The 24990-nt window shown below is 47.4% G+C and overlaps 1 protein-coding gene across 2 annotated transcripts in view; it reads left to right on the forward strand.

Annotated features, from left to right (window-relative positions):
- LOC148898426 (5-hydroxyisourate hydrolase-like) overlaps window positions 1-24990 on the forward strand; it is a 31873-nt gene that overhangs the window by 4618 nt on the left and 2265 nt on the right. The window contains exons 1-2 of one of the 2 annotated variants that reach the window (XM_088997641.1): window positions 16444-16513; window positions 17760-17917. In XM_088997641.1, coding sequence (XP_088853767.1) covers window positions 17787-17917 — 131 coding nt within the window. In that variant the 5' untranslated portion in view covers window positions 16444-16513; window positions 17760-17786. Of the gene's footprint in view, window positions 1-16443; window positions 16514-17759; window positions 17918-24990 lie in introns of those variants that run through there. The other variant, XM_088997643.1, reaches the window with a different exon arrangement.

The following is a 24990-nucleotide window of genomic DNA, read 5'->3' on the forward strand; positions in this document are numbered from 1 at the left end:
ATGGTTGCACTGAACTTGCGAACTGTTTCCTTTCGGCTTTTCCCCTCAGGGGTCGCCACAGCGAATCAATGTCCTCCATCTATCCCGGTTTTGTGCATCCTCTTCTCTCACACCAGCTGCCTTCATGTCCTCTTTGACCACATCCATAAACCTCCTCTTCGGTCTTCCTCTCGGTCTTCTGCCTGGCAGTTCAAGGCTCAGCATTCTTCTCCCGATATAGTCACCCTCTCTCCTCTGGACATGTCCAAACCATGTCAGTCTGGCCTCTCTGACTTTCTCTCCAAAGCCTCTAATATGAGTTGTCCCTCTAATGTACTCATTCCTGATCCTATCCAATCTGGTCACTCCCAAAGAAAACCTCAACATCTTCAGCTCTACTACCTTCAGCTCTGCTTCCTGTCTTTTCTTCACTGGCACTGTCTCCAGTCCAAACATCATGGCTGGCCTCACCACTGTTTTATACACTTTTCCTTTCATCCTAGCTGAAACCCTTCTATCACACATCACACCTGACATTACTGACTAACAAGACTTTACTGTATATATATATATATATATATATATATATATATATATATATATATATATATATATATATATATATATGAGGTGCTGGAAGAGGGACAATCATGGGAGGAAAAGCCCCTACACGGGATGTACCACCGAACCATAGCAGAAGTGGCTGATCTCAAGAAGTCCTATCAGTGGCTAGAGAGGGCTGGCCTAAAGGACAGCACAGAGGCACTCATCCTGGCTGCCCAAGAGCAGGCCCTGAACACCAGAGCCATAGAGGCAGGGATATAACACAAGACCCAAGGTGTAGGTTGTGCAAAGAGGCACCTGAGACAATCCAACACGTAACTGCAGGGTGTAAGATGCTGGCAGGGAAAGCCTACATGGAGCGCCATAACCAGGTGGCTGGCATAGTCTACCGAAACATCTGTGCGGAGTATGGACTGGAAACCCCAAGGTCAAAATGGGAAACACCTCCCAAGGTGGTGGAGAATGACCGAGCAAAAATCCTGTGGGACTTCCAGATACAGACTGACAAGATGGTAATGGCCAACCAACCAGATATCGTGGTCATAGATAAAGGGGAAAGGAAAGCCGTTGTCGTGGATGTAGCGGTCCCGAGTGATGGGAACATCAGAAAGAAGGAACATGAGAAAATCGAGAAATACCAAGGGCTCAGAGAGGAGCTGGAGAGAGCCTGGAAGGTAAAGGTGACAGTCGTGCCTGTGGTGGTCGGAGCACTTGGGGCAGTGACCCCCAAACTCGACGAGTGGTTGCAACAGATCCCGGGAACAACATCGGATATCTCGGTCCAGAAAAGCGCAGTGCTGGGAACAGCACGGATACTGCGCAGAACCCTCAAGCTTCCTGGCCTCTGGTAGAGGACCCGAGCTGAAATGAGGACAGACACCACCCATGGTGGGTGAGACGAGGATTTTTTTTTTTTTTTTATATATATATACAGTACAGTCTCGTTATATCGATAGCGTTTATATTGATAATACTGCTTATTACGACACTATTTTCATTTCCCGTGCACATTTCTAGTCTTTTAATGTATAATTAGTTCCGTTTAGTACGATTCGTGGTTTTTACGATAATCCGGTTACTACGGTGCTCTTTTTCATCTCCCGCCGGCCATTTTGCTATGTTTATATCGATACAAAAGATATTTAAGGTGAATCGATATTTTCTTAGGCTTTAGGGCAGGGGTGCTCACACTTTTTCAGCATACGAGGTACTTATAAAAACAACCAAGTCAAAATGATCTACCCACTACAAAAATGCAAAACATAATTATTTTCAAATGTATTAAGGATTCTTTGTATGTACAATGTATGTTGATGTACCTTGCATAACCGAATAAGCCAATATTGCACTACACACAATAACTACATATACATAACATAATAAATAACTATTAACATTTCTTTGTAATTACCCGAGTTTACTTTGATGACTTGCTCTGAATTGAATCAGCCAGGGATGCATAGTCCGGACAGTAACCAGACTCAAGCACATTTCCAAATGTTCATCAGTCATGGTGGAACGGTATTATGATTTCATGATCTTCATGTAGGAAAAGGCTGACTCACATAAATAAGTGGAGCCGAATAATGCAGTCAAGGAGGTAGCACATTTCCTCATGTTGGGGTACTTTTCCTGTGTGAGTAAGTTACAGAACTGCCCATGAGCCCTGGACTTCAGCAGTGAGAACACTCACAATCTCCGATGTCTTTCCACATTTGCTGGGTTAAATCCTCAGCCATGGCTTCACAGCGCAGACAGCTGCAGAGCTTTGATTGAAGATAATATCTCTGCTTTATTTTTAAAGTCTCTGAACCAGGAGTCAGCTGCTTCAACGAATGCTTCTTTTACCATCTCTCCGTCTTGGAAGGACTTATTGTTTTTAACGATGGCGTGACTCATCCGGAACAATGCTTCGGTTGGCGGCTTTCGCTTTTGAAGTATGTTGAGTGAAAAATGACTGCTGTCCGGACAACTGGGATTTTAGTTCGTCCAGCGTTCTCTTTCTCAGCTGGCTTTTCGGCGGGAAGTCAATGTCGTATTTTCCATGAACAGTCCGAAAATGCCGCTCCACTTTTTCCCATTCCGTATGAAAGTAATATGTTTTGCCCCCTTACTTGTTCCAGCTTTCACACTCATTTTGATCACCATATGTTTTAGCAAGGGCTTAAAATCTGAGGGAATTCACTGAGTAGCTTGTAAATTTTACTGCGTTTAGCGCCATTGTTTACGCATGGACGGCGTCAAAATTCAGTTGTCATCTGAATGGTTGCCCTGTATGTCAATCAGGTGATGGGACGTTTGATAGGCTGACAAATGTTTTTTTTTTTACTGTCACGCTGCGATCGACCAGTACTACCTCCACGATCGACCAGTAGATCGCGATCGACGTAATGAGCATCCCTGCCTTAGGGGTTTCTACACAGAACCACCATTATCGAAATCTGTATCGGTCGCGCCATTGGTCGACTTGGTCACATGAGTTTGTTACGTGACCAACTCCCGTGTAGCAGACGCCATATTCATTTTCAGACGCCAGCTCGTGTGTAGCAGACGACATTTTCTACCATCTTCAACAATGGCGACAACAATGGCATACATGTTTGCAATAGATTAAAGAATGTGATGTCACGAGAGGCTGTGTGCTGGAGGGGAAATACATCCCCCTAAGATGGCTCCACCCAGAGAGAGTCTTGGCCCCAGCTGGTGGAAGACAGCAATTCAAACCACACACCTGCGGCTGATCAGGGCTTGATTGGAAAGCAGGGCTCTTAAGGCAGAGAGACTCTGAGTGTGGAGCTTGGGGAAAGACAAGCTCGATTTCTGTGCTCTGTGGAGAAGTTGATTGCTGCGTGGAACTCATTGCCAGTTGGGACCACACGACTGGACACTGGATTTGAACCTAGCTAAGGTGGCTAGGCTACATGACAAGGACGTCAAGAGGGGTGAGGCCTAGAGACTCTTGTAAAGAACCCCGTCTTCAGTTTTTACCTCAGAAGAGACTTTATTTGGATTTAAGGAGCAGAAGAGACTTTAGTTGGATTTAAGTATCAGAAGAGACTTTATTTTGATAAGTATTGGAAGAGACACTATTCAAACCTTTGTTGCTTATGAATTCCCCCTGGAACCCTTGATTAAAACCTTTTGTTTGTATCCAAACCTGTCGTCCATTGCACTTCTTGTCCCATCCCGCTGAGAGCTAGCCTCTCATGATATCACAAGAATTATATGTGCCATTTTGAGGCAACATTGGGGGAACATCTCTCACCCCAAAAAAAAGAGGCACAAAGGCCACCTCCGTTTCTTATATGGCGCTTGGATGCCGTCTAATGGCGGCTTTTGGACACAACACGGTTCTCAGACTAAACATACTTCATCAACGTAAGTAATGTAAACGTTGCAGTTTTGGTTTTTCATGCATGTAGAGTATTTAATTGTGTAGCATTCAGATATCTTTATCGCTTGCAACAATCACTGTTTTTGTCCGTGGTTTTGTGTGAATAGAACGTGAGGATTTTGCATTGGTGGCATTTTTGAAAGGAAATAGTCATTAAAAAAGTGTAAAGACGTTTTTATTTCATGCACAAATTTTTCACTTCACTACTGTACAAAAAGCATGTTAGATACGCAATCCATGAACCCAATGATAAAATGACATGCCATATCAAAGCCCCCCCCCCCTTTTAATGCAGTTCGGCGCAGGACGGATATATTGACAGTACGGTTATATCAACATTTTTTCTAACTCCCGAGAATATCGATATAACGAGACTTTACTATATATATATATATATATATATATATATAACCTTCTCCGGGTCCTCCGGTTTCCTCCCACACTCCAAAAACATGCATGGCAGGCAGATTGACCACTCCGAATTGTCCCTAAGTGTGAGTGTGAGAGTGACTGTTGTATGTCTTTGTGTGCCCTGCGATTGGCACGCAACCAATTCAGGGTGTCCCCCGCCTCGTGCCCGAAGACAGCTGAGATAGGCTCCAGCAACCCCCGCGACCCTAATGAGGAATAAGCGGTATGGAAAATGAGATGAGATATATAAAATTAAAAAAAATCCTCGTCTCACCCCCATGGGTGGTGTCAGACCCCCATTTTAGCTTGGGCCCTCTACCACAGGCCAGGAACCTTGAGGGTTCTGCGCAGTATCCGTGCTGTTCCCAGCACTGTGCATTTCTGGACTGAGATGTCCGATGTTGTTCCCGGGATCTGTTGCAACCACTCGTCGAGTTTGGGGGTCACTGCCCCGAGTGCTCCGACCACCACAGGCACGACTGTCACCTTTACCTTCCAGGCTCTCTCCAGCTCCTCTCTGAGCCCTTGGTATTTCTCTATTTTCCCATGTTCCTTCTTTCTGATGTTTCCATCACTTGGGACCGCTACATCCACGACAACGGCTTTCCTTTGCCCTTTATCTATGACCACGATATCTGGTTGGTTGGCCATTACCATCTTGTCAGTCTGTATCTGGAAGTCCCACAGGATCTTTGCTCGGTCATTCTCTACTACCTTGGGAGGCGTTTCCCATTTTGTCCTTGGGGTTTCCAGTCCATACTCCTCACAGATGTTTCAGTAGACTATGCCAGCCACCTGGTTATGGCTCTCCATGTAGGCTTTCCCTACCAGCATCTTACACCCTGCAGTTATGTGTTGGATTGTCAAAGAGATGGACGAGATTGGATTGGATTGGATATGCCTTTATTAGTCTCACAGTGGAGAAATTTACATTTCACAGCAGCAAAGTGATGAAAGGATATATATATAAGATGCGATATATGCAATATATATATATATATATATATATATATATATACTTGTGATAGGGTTACCCCCCTGGGCCTCCTGAACCTTCTTTCTCTACCTCCCACCTCAGGGCGCCCAGGATGTGTTGCGCCGGCAGGATGTTGGCGATGACCTCCTCCTTCTCTGCCGGCTCGTGAATGTGAGATAGGGCATCAGGCTTGGTGTTCTGCGAACCTGGGCAGTAGGTGAGAGTAAAGTTGAAGCGTGTAAGAAACAGTGCCCATCGGGCCTGCCGCGAATTGAGTCACTTGGCGGACCGAAAGGCGGCCAGGTTCAGGGGTGTTTGGCCCCTTCGAGCCAGTGTCTCCACTCCTGCAGCACCAGGATGACCGCCAGCAGTTCCCGGTTCCCCACATCATAGTTGGCTTCCGCAGGGCTGAGCCGGCGGGAGAAGAAGGCGCATGGGTAGAGTTTCTGGTCAACCGAGGAGCGCTGGGATAATACCGCCCCCAGCCCGGACTCCGTCGAACTCTACAGCAAACGCCTGGTCTGGGTGGGGGTGGCGTAAGACAGGAGGCTTGGTGAAGGCGTGTCGGAGGCGGTTAAACGCCCCCTCCGCGTCCAGTGTCCACCTAAAGTGGACCTTGGTGGAGGTTAGATTTGTTAGGGGGAGTGCCTTCTGACTATGACCGCGGATGAAGCGTCGGTAGAAGTTGACAAACCCGAAAAATCGCTGGAGTTGTTTGCGTGTCTTCGGAGTTGACCACTCTAACACCGCTTTGGTCTTGGCGGGATCGGCCCGAAGTGGCCTCTGCTCCACGACGAACCCCAGAAAAGACAGACAGCGGACGTGGAACTCACACTTCTCTGCCTTCACGTCGAGGAGTTTTGCAGGAGCCGCGCCAGGACCCGTCGGAAATGCTGTCGGTGTTCTTCTGTGGATTTAGAGAAAATGAGGATGTCGTCTAAATTTACAAACACAAAAACATTGAGAAAGTCCCTGAGCACATCGTTGATGAGGTTTTGGAATACGGCGGGAGCGTTGGTGAGTCCGAACGGCATCACCATGTATTCAAAATGCCCCAAGGGCGTCTTGAATGCAGTCTTCCACTCGTCCCTCTCTCTGATGCGAACCAGGTGGTATGCGCTACGCAAATCCAATTTTGTGAAGATGGTAGCCTGTATCATAAGTAAGACATCTAGTAAGACATCTGTAAGACATGTATCATGACTGTAAGACAGTTGTGAGGTGTGCTGTCGGTGTGACTGAGGAATTCAAGGTGGAGGTGGGACTCCACCAGGGGTCAGCTCTGAGCCCCTTCTTGTTTGCTGTGGTGATGGACAGGCTGACAGACGATGTTAGACAAGAATCTCCTTGGACCATGATGTTTGCAGATGACATTGTGATCTGTAGCGAGAACAGGGAACAGGTGGCGGAGAAACTAGAGATATGGAGATATGCCCTGGAAAGGAGAGGAATGAAGATCAGTCGCAGCAAGACGGAATATATGTGTGTGAATGAGAGGGATCCAAGTGCAACAGTGATGCTACAGGGAGAAGAGATAAAGAAGGTGGAGGATTTTAAGTACTTGGGGTCAACTGTCCAGAGCAATGGAGAGTGTGGAAAAGAGGTGAAATAGCATATCCAGGCAGGCTGGAGCGGCTGGAGAAAAATTTCAGGTGTGATGTGTGATGGGAGGATTTCAGCTAGGATGAAAGGAAAAGTGTAAAAAACAGTGGTGACCAGCTATGATGTTTGGACTGTAGACGATGCCACTGAAGAAAAGACAGGAAGCAGAGCTGGAGGTAGCAGAGCTGAAGATGTTGAGGTTTTCTTAGGGAGTGACCAGGTTGGATAGGATCAGGAATGAGTACATTAGAGGGACAACTCATATTAGAGGCTTTGGAGAGAAAGTCAGAGAAGCCAGACTGAGATGGTTTGGACATGTCCAGACGAGAGAGACCGACTATATCGGGAGAAGGATGCTGAATCTTGAACTGCCAGGCAGGAGACCGACAGGAAGACTGAAGAGGAGGTTTATGGATGTGGTCAGAGGGGACATGAAGGTAGCTGGTGTGAGAGAAGAGGATGTACAAAACCGGGAACGATGGAGGACAATGATTCGCTGTGGCGACCCCTGAGGGGAAAAGCCGAAAGGAAAAGAAGAAGAAGGTACCCGATTGGAGGGGCGCGAAGGCCGAATACATGAGGGGGAGAGGGTATTTGTTACGAATGGTGATCTTGTTCAGACCCCGATAGTCGACACACGGGCGCAGGGATCTATCTTTCTTTTAGATAAAGAAGAACTCTGCGCCAAGCGGGGAACGCGAGGGTTGGATGAGTCCCGCCGCAAGGGAAGAGTCAATGTATGTGCTCAGGGCTTCTTGCTCTGGGTGTGAAATATGGTAAAGTCGGGAGTCCGGAAGTGGAGCCCCCGGCTGCAGTTCTATGGTGCAGTCATACGGTCGGTGGGGTGGCAGGGATTGCGCGCTGTCCTTACTGAATGCCTCCCGCAGATCATGATAACAACGCGGCACGCCCTGGAGGCAGATCTATTTGGGCAAGCCACCACGGGAGGGGTCTCGTCCTGCCGTAGCCGACCATAGACAATTAGTGTAGCAGTAGGGGCTCCAACCCTGTATGGTGGGGCCCTCCCACGACATGGAAGGGTCATGGGTGCTGAGCCAAGGGAGGTCCAGCACGAGTGGCACGTTGCGGGAGGGCATGAGCAGAAACCGGCGGTGTTCGACATGGTTACCCAACAGCCGGAGTTTAAGAGGTGCGGTGATGCGAGTAACCCTGGCTAACAGTCGGCCGTCAAGGTCAAGAATCTCCTCAGGGATTTTGAGTTTCTCGATGTCGCAGCCCAATGTCACTGCCAGTTGGGAGTCGATGAAGCACCCATCCGCCCCCGAATCCACTAGCGCCCATATCCGTAAAGGAGGCCAAGATGCCCGAGTAGGCAGCCGTCAGCAAGTGCCTTGCTTTTTTTGTTTTTGTCTTGTTTTTGTGTTTTCTTTTGTCACTTTGTGTTGTTGTGCGTCGTGTGGAACGGATACGGATTGTTTTTCAGCATTTTTGACCACGACATTCATCAAGGAGGAGACTGTGCTGTGCGGTTGCGCATTTTCGGCAGCATGAATATGCCAGTACTGTTTTTGAATGGGAGGAATGTCGGTGCCATTCGACTGTCATCGCTGGACAGCTCTGGAGCCATTGTGTTTTTTTGCGCTTGTAATGGGCAGCATCTTCACAGCCCCGCTTTGTTCAGTGGAAGGTCGGTGCTGTTGGACAGTCTGCAGCTGGATGGATACATGGCTTGAGAAGCCCGCGATAAGAAGGAAGGAGCGTCAGCGCAGAGCGGCGATGCGTATATGGAATTGTCGCGGGATGGAATTGAAGCTGATTTATGGCGGACAGGAGATGTGAGACAATCTCTTTTCGTCAATGGATGCTACAGCTGCATGTTTGCTTTCAACATTTAGCTTGTAGTCGACGTGCACATTCGACCATGATGTCCCTGATCCACTGGTGAAGAGACACTTTGATCCTCTCCTCTTTCATCTGGAAGTGCTTTATGTAACAAAGAGGGTACAGAAAGGGCTTAAGAATGAATGTCTCTCTGTCTTTGTGTTGTCATGTTATTTGTTATTTATTTATTTATTTATTTATTTTGTTCTTTTGACTTCAAGACGGCGACGCGAGAGTGGCTGCCTTTCCAGCAACTCCTGTGTTTTTCTTTTCTACTTTCATTTCTTTCATAACTTTGCTGCTGTGAAATGTAAATTTCTCCACTGCGAGACTAATAAAGGCATATCCAATCAAATCCAATCCCCTGGGAGTTGAACGGGCCAATTAATTCGACGTCCAACTCCAACCACGTAACGGGCTCCGTGCTCGCCGCCTCCAATGATCGCCGCGGTCGCCGTTTGCACGGGGACTTACTGGTGCTGGAGGGCCGTCGCACTCAGGGGAGGGCCTTGAGTGCGACGAACCCCGGGGTTGGCACGATCGCTCCCACTCCCCATCCGTATCGGCTTTGGGGACCCTCCTGGCGTCGTGACCGCTCATTGCCGCCGGGTGTGGTCGTCCGCTGCTTGCTTCCGGGGTCGCTGGGCCGCTGGGTACCTTGCTCCCACTGCCTCTCCCGGAGGCGATGGTCCAGGCAGATGACGACATCGATCATCACTTTCATCACTTTGCTGCTGTGAAATGTAAATTTCTCCACTGTGAGACTAATAAAGGCATATCCAATCCAATCCAATCCAATCCAATCCAATCTCGCTGAGGGTGGTGCCACCGTCGCGGGTGGTCAACTCATCTTTGAGAGCGGCGCACAGTCCACGACGAAACACTGCTCTCAGCGCTCGATCATTGTAGCCACTCCGGGCAGCCAGGATGCGGAAGGCGATGGAGTATTCAGCGGCTGAACGCGTTCCTTGCACGCAGTCGTGGAGGAGTCCCTCCGCCTCGCACTCTGTGAGCGGGTGGTGGAAACTTGGCGCAGCTCGGCCACAAAGTCCAGGTCGGAGAAGCATAGCTCAGGCTGGGACTCCCGGACGGCCAACACCTCTGACTCGGTCTGGCCCGTGAGCAGGCTGGTTATGAAGGCTACCTTGGCCTCATCGCCAACGTAGGTGGAGGTTTGTTGTTCGAAAACCAGCGAGCACTGCATCAGGAATTGAGCACAGCGCCCGGGTTCGCCTGCGTAGCGTGAGGGGTGCGGTAGGGGAAGCTCGCGCCTACTCACGGGAGGGGAGGAAGGGGCCGTCAGGGTGGCGAGGCGTGTCTCAACCTCCTGTAGGCGTTGAGCCAGTGTGGACATGGTATGGCGGACCTCTGCAACCGCTTGCGCCAGCTTGCTCGAACGCTCCGCCTGATGGGCTAAGGCGGATATGAACTTGTCTCCACCGGCGAGATCCATGGTTGGCCGGTGGTTGTACTATGTCACGTCCGTTCGAGGAGTGGTGGCAGGACTCGAGGGACGAAGAAAAATAGGAAGGGGTTGGATCCGAAATACACGATGGAGATAATAAGTTCAAGAAAGGTTTTTACTGGGACACGCAGGGCAAAACAGGAGGTAAGACAATCGAATGGACAATCGGGACCAACCTGCATACTGCTGGGAGACAGGGTAACAGCAGAGAATACTACGGCGAGGACCGACCGGGAACTTTTGTAGCCAGAAGGCACAATCAAGGAAATGGGAATCAGGTGAATGAGTCCGGAGAGCAGGGAGGGGAGGGTCGCGCTCCTGGCGCTCAGGAGGATGTGACACCTTGACAGACTTTCCTGCATAGGGATCACCGACACGCCCCTACGCTGGGTCCACTCTTTTCTCTCTGGCCGCTCTCAGTTCATGCAAATTAACTCCCTCACTTCAAAGTGCTCTCCTGCATCTACTGGTCTGCCCCAAGGCTGGGACCCCTCCTCTTTATCACCTAACTTTTTCCCATTGGCAATATTCTCCGTAAATTTGGTATACAATTTCATTGCTTTGCGGATGACACCCAGCTCTATTTTTCCAGCAAACCTAACACCTCTCTTCCACTTTCTTCCCTTTCACTCTGCCGCGATGAAATTAAATCCTGGTTTACTCATAACTTCCTCAAACTTAACAGTGGAAAAACTGAAATTCTCCTTGTTGGTACCAAATCCACCTTGAGCAAAGCTGACAGTTTCTCTCTCACTATTGACAATTTGACCGTTTCTCCCTCCCATCAGGTCAAAAGCCTAGGTGTCATCTTTGACAGCACACTATCTTTCCACTCTCATATAAATAACTTAACCCGATCTGCATACTTCCATCTACACGATATCAATCGTCTTCGCCCGTCTCTCATCCCTCATACCACTATCCTTGTTCATAGTCTTGTCACCTCCCGGATTGACTCTTGCAATTCACTTCTCCTTGGTGTCCCTCAGAAACCTCTCCACAAACTTCAACTATTCCAGAAATCTTCAGCTTGGATTATCACCAGAACCTCATCTTTTCACCACATCACCCCCGTCCTCCAAGAGCTCCACTGGTTCCTGGTCAAATATAGAATCAACTTTTAAATTATTTTTTTTTACATTTAAAACTATCCATAACCTTGCCCCCCCCATACCTATCTGACCTTCAAATTTATATCCACTCTCGTTCCCTCAGATCCTGTTCCTCCCTCCACCTCTGTGTGCCCCCCCCCCCCCATGCCCGTCTCAGCACAATCGTGGACAGAGCTATCAGCTGCTCTGCTCCCAAACTCTGGAACTCACTTCCTGCCAACATTTGTAACATTGATTCTCTTCCCACCTTCAAATCCCATCTCAAAACCCACCGATTTAAAATTGCAATTTCTTTGTAGCTCTATCTCTTGTTTCTATTTATAATTGTATTTTATTTATTGTATTCTATGTATAATTGTATTTTATTTATTATTGTATCTATGCTCGTCTGTGACTGTAAAGTGTCCTTGAGAGTTTTGAAAGGCGCTTGAAATAAAATGTATTATTATTATTATTATTATTATTATTATTATTATTATTATTATTAACCAATCTGATAACCTCTCCACTCTGATTACCTCGATATTACTACCCCTGGCTCTGGATTCGCCTCATTAGCCAATCAGATTACCTCTATTGTACTATCCCTGGCTCTGATTTCACCTCATCAAGTCAAGTCAAAGTCAGCTTTAGTGTCAAATATGCTAATATGCATGACATACAGCACAGATTAAATTAATGTCATCTCGGACCGAGCGTGCAAGGCACTAATAACGTGGCTAAAAAAAGTGTCACGTCCACTCAAGGCGTAGTGACGATACTCGAGGGACGACGGAAGGCGGAAAGGGTTGGATCCAAAATGCACGGTGAGACAGAGTTCCAAAAGAGTCTATTACTGAGACACGCCACAATCAACAAACATACGAGGTAACAGTGAGGGAGAATAAATGATCAGACCTGGTAGTAGCGGGGAACTTCCTGAATACTCTGACAAAGATAGAAAGGAAGGAGTGGCTTTCATAGCCAGAAGGCACAATCAAGGCGATTGGAAACAGGTGCGGGAGCCCGGGTGAGTCAGGAAGGGAGGGGCCGTCTCTAAGGAGGACCGGAGGAGGCGACAGGAGGGGAGGGGCGCGCTCTGGCCTGCGACGACGATGTGACAAAAAGACATACAATTGACAACAGACAATACATGTAATTTCTGAATGTAAAGTGAGGTAGTGTCGTATGTAAAGTGAGGTAGTTACGTACGTAAAGTGAAGTAGTGACATATGTAAAGTGAGGTAGTGACGTATGTAAAGTGAGGTAGTGACGTATATAAAGTGACGTAATGTAGTAATGCAAAAACAACAAAGAAAGGGTTGAAGTGGTTGAAGTGAGGTCTTGCAGAAAAAAATGAGAAAAAAACAAAGTCCAGCAGCCAGTTGCACAGGGAGGTGCTGATCCCCAGTTTGCTCAGTTTATCGGTGATCTTAGAATATCTTGTTTTATATCCTTTCACCCCCACCCCAACCCCATCCCTTTTCAATTGCTGCTGTGGACTGCAAATTTCCCGATTGTGCGACGAACAAAGGTTTTCTGATTCTGATTCTGATCTGTTGGGGGATGATGATGTTGAATGCTGAGCTGAAGTCGATGAACAGCATTCTAACGTAAGACTCTCTGGTTTCCAGGTGGGTGAGCGCTGTGTGGAGAGCAGTGGAGATGGCATCATCGGTCGAGCGGTTGGGCCGATATGCAAACTGGAAAAGGTCATGGTTGGGGCGGACGGCAGCCTTGGTGTGGTTCATAACTAGCCGCTTGAAGAGAAGGTTTCTTCAGCCGTCATCTGTACAAAAGTGAAGGTTTCGGACGTTTCGCCTCCTATCCAAGAGGCTTCGTCAGCGAACTAAAGTCTGACTGGTCGTATCGGCCCCATTTATATATCCCTAATGTCCAGACATGGTGGCGCCGGACACAGCTATGATAGGTCCCTACTCTCAGGTTGGGAGGGGCGGGGGACCCCTCCCTGTGGCCCCACTGATTGTTCCTACATTCCTGACTAACAATTGGCCTATTACCCCCACTGCCCCCGGTATCACCTCATCAGCATAACGACCCTCATCAGCATTGCGAAAGTTGCCTAACCTGTTTTGCCTAAGCAGGCTATTGTATGAACGATCCAAATTGAACCTCACCCCACCAGACCGATTTAACGAAGGATTTTGTTGTTTTATAAGAATCGCTTCTTTTACGCCCCTTTCAAACCATCTATGTTCTTTCGCTAAGATTTTAACCTCATTGTCGTCAAATGAGTGGTTGCTAGCTTTTAGGTGCAAATGTACTGCCGATTGAGGCCCACTAGTATTATCCCTGCGATGTTGATAAAGTCTTTTTTTTGAGAATTTGTTGAGTCTCCCCAATGTACTGCTCTTTACAATTTTCATTCTTACAATGTATGGAATAAACTACATTACTTTGTTTTTCATTTGGTAGCCTATCTTTTGGATGCACTAATTTTTGCCTTAACGTGTTTATCGGTTTGAAATAAGTAGGAATTTTATGTTGCCAAAGGACTCTTTGTAATTTTTCAGAAACTCCTGCAATGTACGGTACTGCTACTCCTCTCCTTTTTGAATCTTGAGAATTATTGGTTTCGTTCGCTATTCTTTCTTTCTGACATTTGTTGAATGACCACTGAGGGTACCCACAGTTAGTGAGTGCTCTCCTGATATGTTTTGACTCCTTTTCTCTACCTTCAGTGCTAGTTGGTATTAGTTTAGCCCTATGCTGGAGGGTTCTGATAACTCCTAGTTTATGTTGTAAAGGGTGGTTAGAGTCAAAAAGTAAGTATTGGTCAGTGTGCGTAGCCTTCCTGAAGACTTCTGTTTTTAGCGCTCTGTCCTCTTTTATAATTACTTTACAATCCAAGAAGGCTAGTTGGTTCTCTTGAATGTCCTCACGAGTAAATTTAATGTTGAAGTCTACAGAGTTGAGGTGATCTGTGAAGGATTGAATTTCTTGTTTCTTAATTATGACAAAAGTATCGTCCACATATCTAAACCAGTGTCTAGGTTTTGTCCCTGGGAAGGATGTGAGGGCCTGTTTCTCCATCTCTTCCATGTAAAGATTAGCCACTATGGGACCACTCCTGTACGACTGAGAGCTTACACAGACGTAGCCGCTTGAAGCACTTCATGAGGATGGGAGTGAGTGCGCCTGGGTGGTAGTCGTTGTGGCAGGTGGAGGACGACTTCTTTGGGACCGGTATCATGGTGGCGTCTTTGAGGCACATGGGCACAACAGCCTGGCTTAGAGAGGTGTTGAAGATGTCTGTGAAGACATCTGTGAGCTCATCTGCACAGTCTCTCAGGACACGGCCAGGAATGCCGTCGGGACCCGGGGCTTTGCGTGTGTTGGTCCCTCTGAGGGATCGCCTCACGCTGTCCTGGGACAGTGTCAGCACCCGGTTGCCGGGAAGTGGCGGGGTCTTCTATGCTGGAGTGCTGTTGTCTGCCTCGAAGCGGGCGAAGATGTCATTCAGCTGGTGCAGCAGAGTGGTGGAGTTCTCGCAGATCTGTGGAGGGCTTGTAGTCTGTGATGGTCTGTATCCCACGCCACAGGTTCCTGGTGTCTCTGCTGTCTCTGAAGTGGTTGGCGATCCTCCTGAAGTGCTGTCTCTTGGCCATCCTGATGCCACGTGACAGGTTGGCCCTGGCTGTCCTCAGGCCCAGCTCATCGCCAGCTTTGTAGGCAGCGTTCCTAGCCCTAAAGAGCCTGTGGACTTCAGCCGGCCCGGATGGTGACAGACCGGGTGAGAGTCACGTCATCCATGCACTTCCTCATGTAGGAGGTAACAGAGTCTGTGTACTCTTGGAGGTCTGTGGTGTTGTTGTAGGTGGCCGCTTGTCTGAACATGTTCCAGTCAGTGTTGGAGAAGCAGTCTTTGAGTGCCTCTGACGACCCATCAGACGACGCCCTTATCTGCTTCTTGACTGGTTTGACGACTTTGACAAGTGGCCTGTATGCGGGCATCAACATGATAGTGGAGTGGTCCGAAGGTCCTAGGTGGGGGAGGGGGTATGCTTCGTAGGCTCCTTTGTGTGTGGTGAAAACATTGTCCAGAATGTTGTTACCTCTAGTCGGAAAGTGAATGTGTCCATGGAGTTGTGGAAACACGCTTTTCGGGTTGGCATGGTTGAAATCGCCAGCCAGGATAAGGAAAGCATCTAGGTGGGCTGTCTGTTGCTCGCTGATGTGCTGGTAGAGTTCATTTAATGCCGTGCTCCTGTTGTTAACCAATCTGATTATCTCTCCACTCTGATTACCTCTATAGGTCTATCCCTGGCTCGGTTTTCACCCCATTAGCCAATCTGATCACCTCGATTGTTCTATCCCTGGCCCTGGTTTACCTCATGAGCATGACTAAGCCTACGTGGTATTGGCCTAAGAGGTCTGTTGTAAGCACGGTCTAAATTAAACCTGAGACCACCATAGCGATTTAGTGAAGGGGTTTGCTGTTTTACCAAGATGGCTCCTTTTCCTCCTCTTTCATCTATTTTCTTTAGCAAAGATTTGAACCTCACTTTTGTGAAATGAGTGGTGGCTAGCTTTTAGCTGCAGATATACTGCAGATTGAGGCTCACTAGCATTGTCCCCGCCATGTTGATCAATTCTTTTTTTGGGCCACCTCTGTCCATTATGGATATAAGGACAGGATTACCAGCACAACTTTAGTCCGCTGACGAAGCTCTTCAGATAAAGAGCGAAATGCCCGACACCTTCAAAGAAATACAGATGATGGCTGAAGAAAGCGTTTCCTCGATGGGCCAACTCCCGCAAAAAAGAGAGCCTCACTTGAAGACGTTCAGACATGAACCATCAAAAATTTGTATACAAGTCAGTGATTAATGTGTTAGGGTTGCCTCAAAATCGCCCAACAACATCATGACAGGATTTGAATCCCACTGGGGAAATCCTGATTTAATCTTGACTGAATGAATCTGCTTGAACAGTACGGGAAATAATTTTCTTCCAGTCAAATTGATTGAAAAACAATCGGTTGTCAGTCAGCGCCTGAAATGAGCTGGCCATGATGATCCTTATCGCAGCTGAGTGGTCCCTTGTTTGTTGACTTTTTTTTATTTAATGATTCATTCTAGAAACAACGACCTTTGACAGCAAGCTTATTCGTAGTGCACGTTAGGTCGTCCGTCACACACCAACATAAGATCTTGAGGAGCAAGCAGGTAAGCAGCAGATAGTTGTTCTCCACATATTTTTGCGTTCTTATTCTTTTTGGTATTCTTGACGTGTCAATGACTTTTGCTTTTTCATGATCAAAACCAGATTTGGGTTTTTACGACTCTCCGAACGCAACAAAATGACAATTTTTTTAGCGGTCTCCCCTATAGGGCATGTCTCATAGGGATTACAGTGATACCTCAGTTTACAAGCTTAAATGGTTCCCAGAAAATGTATGTAATGTGAAAAGTTCGTCTTCCAAACATTTATTTCCCACAATAAACCATTAAAAATGAGAATAAGCCGTTCCCAGGTCCTCATAAAACATAATTTTTCTACTAAATAAGCCTTAAAATGACACAAAATAGACCTTATTTTATGTATAATAAATGTGTTATTGTATTGTCATTAAAGAAACAAACTGTACTGTGTAATCAAGTCATTTTTTTTACCTTTGTGATGGTTGTTGATGGCGTTGCCTCTTGATGATATCCGAGTGAAGTTGCCGTGCTTTCTCGGCGATACTTTCACTCACACGGTCCCCAGCTATCTGCTTTTCGTTCATCCAAATCAACAGAAGTTTTTCAACCTCGTTGATTGACTGTTGCTTAGACAATACAGAAACACCCTTAATAGCTTCCTTGTTCTTAAGGATGGTAGCAATGGTTCGACTTAGCATAGTGGTACTGGGACGCTAAGTCACACAAACGCACACATCGTTGGTGTTTTTCAATGATCTCCTTCTTCTGCTCGATAGCCTGTGGTGGGGGTCTTTTTAGGTCCCATAATAGCAAAAGTACTCCACTCGATAGCAAACCACGTCTGCACTCAAAGAAAGGGGATGTGAAAAACTAGTCCGCCAACCACCGTCGCGCATTTCGACCGCGTGGTTTGGTGTTTATCCGCCAAAAACTAGTCCTCCATCCACCGTGGCGCTGTTCAACCGTGTGGTTCGGTGTTCATCCGCCAAAAAGTAGTTCGATTGCCAAGATTAAATTCTCATGAATTTAATGTTCGTATGGTGAAAAGTTCGTGAGCTACAGTGTTCGTAAGCCGATGTATCACTGTATTTTTTTAGGCTAGTGCGGATGCAAATTTGGTTTCAAAAAAATAACTTGTCCACTCTTCAAAAATACAAATTTCCCAATGTGGGACTATTAAAGGCTTTCTGATTCTGAAGAAGCAATCGTCAGCCATTGGTTGTTTTTGATGATCAGAACGGAGCGGTTGTATCTTTCCTTTTTTTCCCAGGAAACTGTTGTTGTTTCATCTTGGACGATGATGTCGGAGCCTAGCCCGCTCACCACCCACGTGCTCAACACCAGTGACGGCGTTCCCGCCGCACGGGTGTCCCTAAGCCTGCATCGCCTGGACTCACAGCTCAAGATGTGGAACATGCTCAACATGGGGTAAGATAGATGCGGATGAATGTAACCTGTACGCAAGCAATAACTGCAACATTAACTTTGTTTTGAAAAAGTTTGGAATGAGGGCAAAGGGCAAAGTCGATTTGAGGTCTCTTGATAATTTATTGCATCAATGAACACCAAGGGGCTTTCTTTGCCCTGTGCTGATATGTTATAATTTATCTTTATTCTTCCTATGACACACTTTTCACCCCTGTTAAATTGTATTTATTTATTTGTCTGTATATTTATTTATTTATTCATGTATTTATATACAGTAAAGTCTCGTTATATCGATATCGGATATATTATATCGATACTATTTCTATGCACGCACGGAGAAAATTACATGCAAACAGGGTCGGATATATCGATAGTCCCGGTTATATCGATATTTTTTCGGACTCCCTTGGATATCGATATAACGAGACTTTACTGTAACTAAAGAAATACAGTGTGTGCATAGAAATAGTATCGATATAACCGGGACTATCGATATATCCGATATCGATATAACGAGACTTTACTGTAGTTAGTTAATTATTTATTCGCGTAGGTTATGTATCAATGTATGTATGTATGTATGTATGTATGTATGTATGTATGTATGTATGTATGTATGTATGTATTTATTTATTTATTTATTTATTCATTCATCTATGTTATTTATCCAACTATGTTATTTATCTATTTATTAAATGTATTTTTGTATGTATGTGTAACCTGAGTATAGGTTGCATATGTATGTATGTATGTATGTATGTAGCCGAGATTCGCCGGGTGTTTCACCATCCAGTGACGGAGGTCGAGGCGGAAGGGAAGATCCTCGACTGCGTCCAAGGGGCCCGTTCGGCCGCAGAATACTCCGTCGCTTTCCGGATCCAGGCCGCTGGCAGCGGCTACGGCGACCGAGCGTTGAGGGGGGTGTTTCGTCGCGGCTTGAATTCCGACCTAAAGGATGAGTTGGCTACCCGCGACGCCGGCACCACCTTCGACGACCTCGTCGGGATTGTCATCGGCTTGGATCAGCGTCTTCGAGAGCGGCGAAAGGAGCTGAGCGACCGACGGCCCGAGGTACCCCGAAGCCGACCTCGGTCGACCACACCCGGCAGCGACCGCGCGCAGCCCCCAGGAGGGACTCTTCGAACCGATGGTGATAGGGGGGGGAGACGACCGCGCCAACCCGAGGGCTCGTCGCACCCGAGGCCCCCAGCCTAGGACCCACGGCCAATGTAAGTCCCCGCCGAAACGGAATCCGTTGGGGGCTAAGTCCACTACACGAGCCACACGGTTGGAGCTGGAGAGTGAACTATTTGGCCCCTCCAGCTCCCAAAGAGTGCGGGCACTAGTGGACTCGGGGGCCGACGGGTGCATCATCGACCCCCACCTGGCCGACCTGCTGGGCTGCCGACTTTTAGATCTCCTTCCCCCTAAGGAGATCGTCGACCTGGATGGCCGATTATTAGCCCGGGTCACCCACCTCACGGCCCCACTTAAGCTCCGAGTGGCAGGCAACCATGTGGAGCACCGCCAATTTCTTGTTATGCCCTCCCGGAACGCGCCATTGGTCTTGGGTCTCCCCTGGCTCAAGGCCCATGACCCATCCATTTCTTGGGAGGGCCCCACCATTCAGGGCTGGAGCCCCTACTGCTACGCTAACTGCCTGCGGTCGGCTACGGCAGGGCGTAACCCCTCCCGCGGTGGCCCGCCCGAGGCCATCTGCCTCAAAGGCGTGCCACATTGCTACCACGACCTGCGGGAGGTGTTCAGCAAAGACAACGCCCAATCCCTGCCGCCCCACCGACCGTATGACTGTGCTATAGACTTGCAGCCAGGGGCTCCATTACCGGACTCCAGACTTTACCATATTTCACAACCGGAACGGGAAGCCCTGAGCACTTACATAGACTCCTCTCTAGCGGCAGGACTCATTCGCCCGCGCGTCGCGTTCCCCGCTGGGCGCAGGGTTTTTCTTTATCGACAAGAAGGACGGATCCCTGCGCCCATGCGTTGACTACCGGGGCCTGAACGACATCACCATCCGCAACAAATACCCTCTCCCCCTCATGGATTCGGCCTTTGCGCCCCTTCAGTCCGCCACCATTTTTTCTAAATTGGATCTTCGCAGCGCCTACCATTTGGTCCGAATCCGTGAGGGGGATGAATGGAAAACAGCCTTCAAGACGCCTTTAGGGCACTTTGAATACCTGGTGATGCCGTTCGGGCTCACGAACGCGCCGGCCGTATTCCAGAATTTTATTAATGATGTGCTCAGGGACTTCCTCAATGTTTTTGTTTTTGTTTTACCTCGATGACATTCTTATTTTTTCTCGCTCTGCAGAAGAACACCGGCAACACGTCCGACGGGTCCTGGCGCGGCTCCTGCAAAACCGGCTCTATGTGAAGGCAGAGAAGTGTGACTTCCATGTCCGCTCTCTGTCGTTCCTGGGGTTTGTGGTGGAGCAGGGGCAGCTCAGGGCCGACCCCGCCAAAACCAAGGCGGTGGTGGAATGGCCGATCCCAAAGACGCGCAAGCAGCTTCAGCGGTTTTTGGGGTTTGCCAACTTCTACCGCCGCTTCATTCGCGGGTATAGTCAGAAGGCACTCCCCCTCACTAACCTCACGTCCACCAAGCTCCCTTTCAGGTGGACTCCCGATGCTGAGGGGGCTTTCAACCGCCTCCGTCGTGCCTTCACCACCCCCCCGTTCTGCGTCATCCCGACCCGGATCTCCCGTTCACGGTCGAGGTTGACGCATCCGAGTCCGGAGTAGGGGCCGTCCTTTCCCAGCGCTCTCCCACCGACCAGAAGCTACGCCCATGCGCCTTCTTCTCCCGCCGGCTCAGCCCCGCCGAAGCCAATTACGACGTCGGCAATCGGGAACTGCTGGCGGTCGTCCTGGCCCTGCAGGAATGGAGACACTGGCTTGAGGGAGCTAAACACCCCCTTCACCGTCTACACGGATCACAAGAACCTGGCGGCCATCCGGTCGGCCAAGAGACTTAACTCACGGCAGGCCCGATGGTCACTCTTCCTCACCCGTTTTGACTTTTCTCTCACCTACTGCCCAGGGTCACAGAACACCAAGCCCGACGCCCTATCCCGTATCCATGAGCCGGCAGAAAGGGAGGAGACTACCGCCAACATCCTGCCGGCCCAGCGCATCCTGGGCGCCCTGAGGTGGGAGGTTGAGAGAAAAGTCCAACAAGTCCAGGGAACCACCACCATCCCCAGGGGCTGTCCCAAGGATCGCCTGTTCGTCCCCCCCCCCCTACGCACTGAGGTGCTCATCTGGGGCACACATCTAAAATAGCTTGCCACCCGGGGGTCAACAGGACGATCCAACTCATCGCCCAACGGTTCTGGTGGCCGGGGTTTAGGAGGGACATCACCCTCTTCGTGAAGGCCTGCCCGACCTGCGCCCGTGGAAAGGCCTCCCACCAGCCCCCGGCCGGACTCCTCCAGCCCCTACCGGTTCCGTCCAGACCCTGGTCCCCACATCTCCGTCGACTTCGTGACAGGCCTCCCCCCCTCCCGTGGCAAGACGGTCGTCCTCACCACCGTAGTGGACCGATTCTCCAAGTCGGCCCACTTCGTTCCGTTAACCAGGTTGCCGTCTGCCACCGAGACGGCTCAACTCCTGGTTAACCATGTCGTCCGTCTCCACGGGATTCCGACTAACATCGTGTCGGATCGGGGACCGCAGTTCTTGTCCAAGGTATGGAAGCGTTTCTGTCGGTCCCTAGGGGCATCGGCGAGCCTGTCGTCTGGGTACCACCCCCAGACCAACGGACAGACGGGGGAGAGGAAGAACCAGGACCTGGAGGCGGCCCTCCGGTGCGTGTGCCTCCACAACCCGGCGTCGTGGGCCCTGCACCTACCCTGGGTGGAGTACGCCCACAACTCCCTGGTCTCCGCAGCCACAGGTCGGTCCCCATTCATGTCCGCCTGTGGCTATCAGCCGCCCTTATTTCCCACACAGGAAGGCCAAGTGGAGGTCCCGTCTATCGATCATCACCTCAGACGGGCCCACAGAGTCTGGAAGGAGACCAGGGACGCCCTGTCACGCACCGCATCCCGGAACCGGCGGGTGGCAGACCGCCATCGACGGCAAGCACCCAGCTACCAGGTCGGGCAGGAGGTCTGGCTATCTACGAAGGACCTTCGGCTGGCAGGGTCCTCGGCCAAGCTGGGCCCACGCTTCACGGGTCCCTTCCCCATCGAGGCCATCCTCAGCCCGGTCTCGGTGAGGCTCCGGCTACCACATGTATGTATGTATGTATGTATGTATGTATGTATGTATGTATGTATGTATGTATGTATGTATGTATGTATGTATGTATTCACCTAGGTTGTTTATCAATCTATGTTATTTATTCATTTATTTATTTATTCACCTATTATTTAACCATCTGTGATTTATTTTTTTGCCTGTGTTATCTATCTATCTATGCCATTTATTTATTTTTTATTTATTCATTTATTTATTTATTCACCCATGTTATTTCTTCATTTTATCAATCTATGTCATGTATTTATTTATTTATTTATTTGTTGTTGTTTTTTTAGAACAATTAGAAAAGGAAGACATCGTCACGTTGAGCATCATCTAATCCAGACATCAAAACAAAACATGGATCACATAGCCATCTCATGAAAACGTTTTACATTTCTTTTCAATTCTGCTGGTGCAATGGCCTGTTCACTGTGCCATATACAAAAGAAAAGTTAACAAATAAATAGTGAAAAAATAAGACAAAAAATAATAATACAAATAAAAATAATAATAATTAAAGTAGCAATAATTAACAATTTTGATCTTGAGTGGATTGGGGTTCATTGGTTAACTTAAATATGTTTATAAGCACTTAGGTTGCTGTAAATTTTTCCCAGGTATCCCATAGTCTCTCAAATTTCTCTCGCTTGCCTCGGACTATGAAAGTAATCTTTTCCATTTCATAAATTTCACCCATCTCCTTAATCCAGTCTTTGACCGTTGAAGGTTGTTTGGTTATCCATCACCTCGTGATTGCTTTCTTGCTTGCTAAAAGCATGATGTTGTGTGTTGTGTTCTGAGTAAAGTTAACAATTAAATCAGGTTCCAGTCGCAGATACAGGGCTTCAAGGGTTGGAGGAACCACTTTTCCCACAATCCTACCCATTGTTATACTTGTCTCTTTCCAGTACAGTGAGACCTCAATTTACGAACTTAATTGGTTCCCAGACAGAGTGTGTAAGGTGAAAAGTGTGTATCTCAAAAAAAAAAAATTCCCATAGGAAACCATTAAAATGGGAATAATCCGTTCCCGGGTTTCCATAAAGTATACTTTTCAACTAAATAAGCCTTAAAACTACACACAACATACCTTATTCTATGTATAATAAATGTGCTATTGTATTGTAATGTAGGAATTACACTGCATTGTATCATAAAGTCACTTTATTTACATTTGTGATGGTCATTTATGGCTTGATGGAATGGCGTTGGAGGTCAAAGGGAATTGCTGTTTGGAAAGAGAGGCGCATTACATGACGAATGTAATTAAAGAAATAAACTGTGCTGTGCTGATGGTCGTTGATGGCTTATGGAAGGACAGTCACCTTCCATAAGAACTGTTGGTAACTTAACCTCTGGTGCTGTTCGGTCGTGTGCTTCCGCCGAAGATCACTCCGCCAGCCGTGGTGGGTGTGTATTATGAAAATAGTGCTTATTATAAGGTTTAATTTTCATAAATTTGACGTTTGTAAGACAAAAAGTTTGTAAGTTGAGGTGTTTGTAAGTTGAGGTCTCACGGTATTTGAAAATGACCGGGCATTCCCAAAACTCATGAAAGTGTGACGCTTTGTTATTGCCACAGGATCTTCAGCAAGCTGTATTCGATCCTTGTGCCGGAACTCTAAAAAATCTGACAATGTTCTTCCACCCAAATTCTTTCCAAGAGTAAGCAGATATACAATTCCATTGCTGTGCTATTATTCTTTCCCATGCTTCCTGTTGGATTGTAATGCCTCCCTCCTCCGACCACTAGCTCTTTATATACGTTATTTCTCCTCCTTCCAATTCCTGCAATTCTTTGTATATTTTTGATATAATTCCTCTTCCAGGTTTTGACATATTGGTTAATAGAAATACAGTAAAGTCTCGTTATATCGATATTCAAGGGAGTCCGAAAAAATATCGATATAACCGGGACTATCGATATATCCGACCCTGTTTGCATGTAATTTTCTCCGTGCGTGCATAGAAATAGTATCGATATAACCGGGACTATCGATATATCCGATATCGATATAACGAGACTTTACTGTATCTTAATTAAGCCAAAACCACTTTGTTGGACCCATCCTTAATTTGTGTAGGTTTCTCTCTAAATAGTGTCTTAGTTGAAGGTATCTATAGAAGTCGTGATTACTCAGTCCATAGTTGATTCTCAGGTTTTGGAATTGTCGTATCCCTCCCTCCTCAAGGAGGTCTCTGTAAATCTTTAACCCTTTTCCAACCCATTTTTGAAACCCTTCATCCGTTCTACATGGTAAAAATTCGGAGTCAAATCCAATCCATTTTAGAAGTAGATATGGGCTATTATCTTTATCTTGTTTTAATATTCCATGCCACACCTTGATTGAAGTTTTGATCCAAGGTTTGACACTTTTAAGATAATTGGTTAATCCGGGGTCTCCAATAATTGCTTGCAATGGAATTTCACTTGATATCTGGCATTCTATGTCTTTCCACTTCGCCCTATATGATGGGTTACAGATATTGACCAAAATATTTATCTGGGTTGCCTTATAATAATTCATCATCTTTGGTAGGGAGAGGGCTCCCTTACTTTTCATCAATTGCAGAGTCTTGTATCTAATTCTAGGTCTCTTCCCCTTCCAAATAAATCGTGATATTACTTTGTCCAACTCTTGGAATATATGCTTGGGTATGTCAATTGCTAAAGTTTGAAATAGAAAAAGTAGTCTGGGCAACACGTTCATTTTGATTGCTTCCACTCATTGTAATATTCCAAGGAATGGAACCATATTCCATCTGATGAAGTCCACTTTTATTTGTGCAAGGAAAGGGTA

The sequence above is a fragment of the Hippocampus bargibanti genome, linkage group LG05 (assembly GCF_051943395.1).
Source record: "Hippocampus bargibanti isolate YZ-2025 linkage group LG05, ASM5194339v1, whole genome shotgun sequence".
Taxonomy (NCBI): Eukaryota; Metazoa; Chordata; class Actinopteri; order Syngnathiformes; family Syngnathidae; genus Hippocampus; species Hippocampus bargibanti.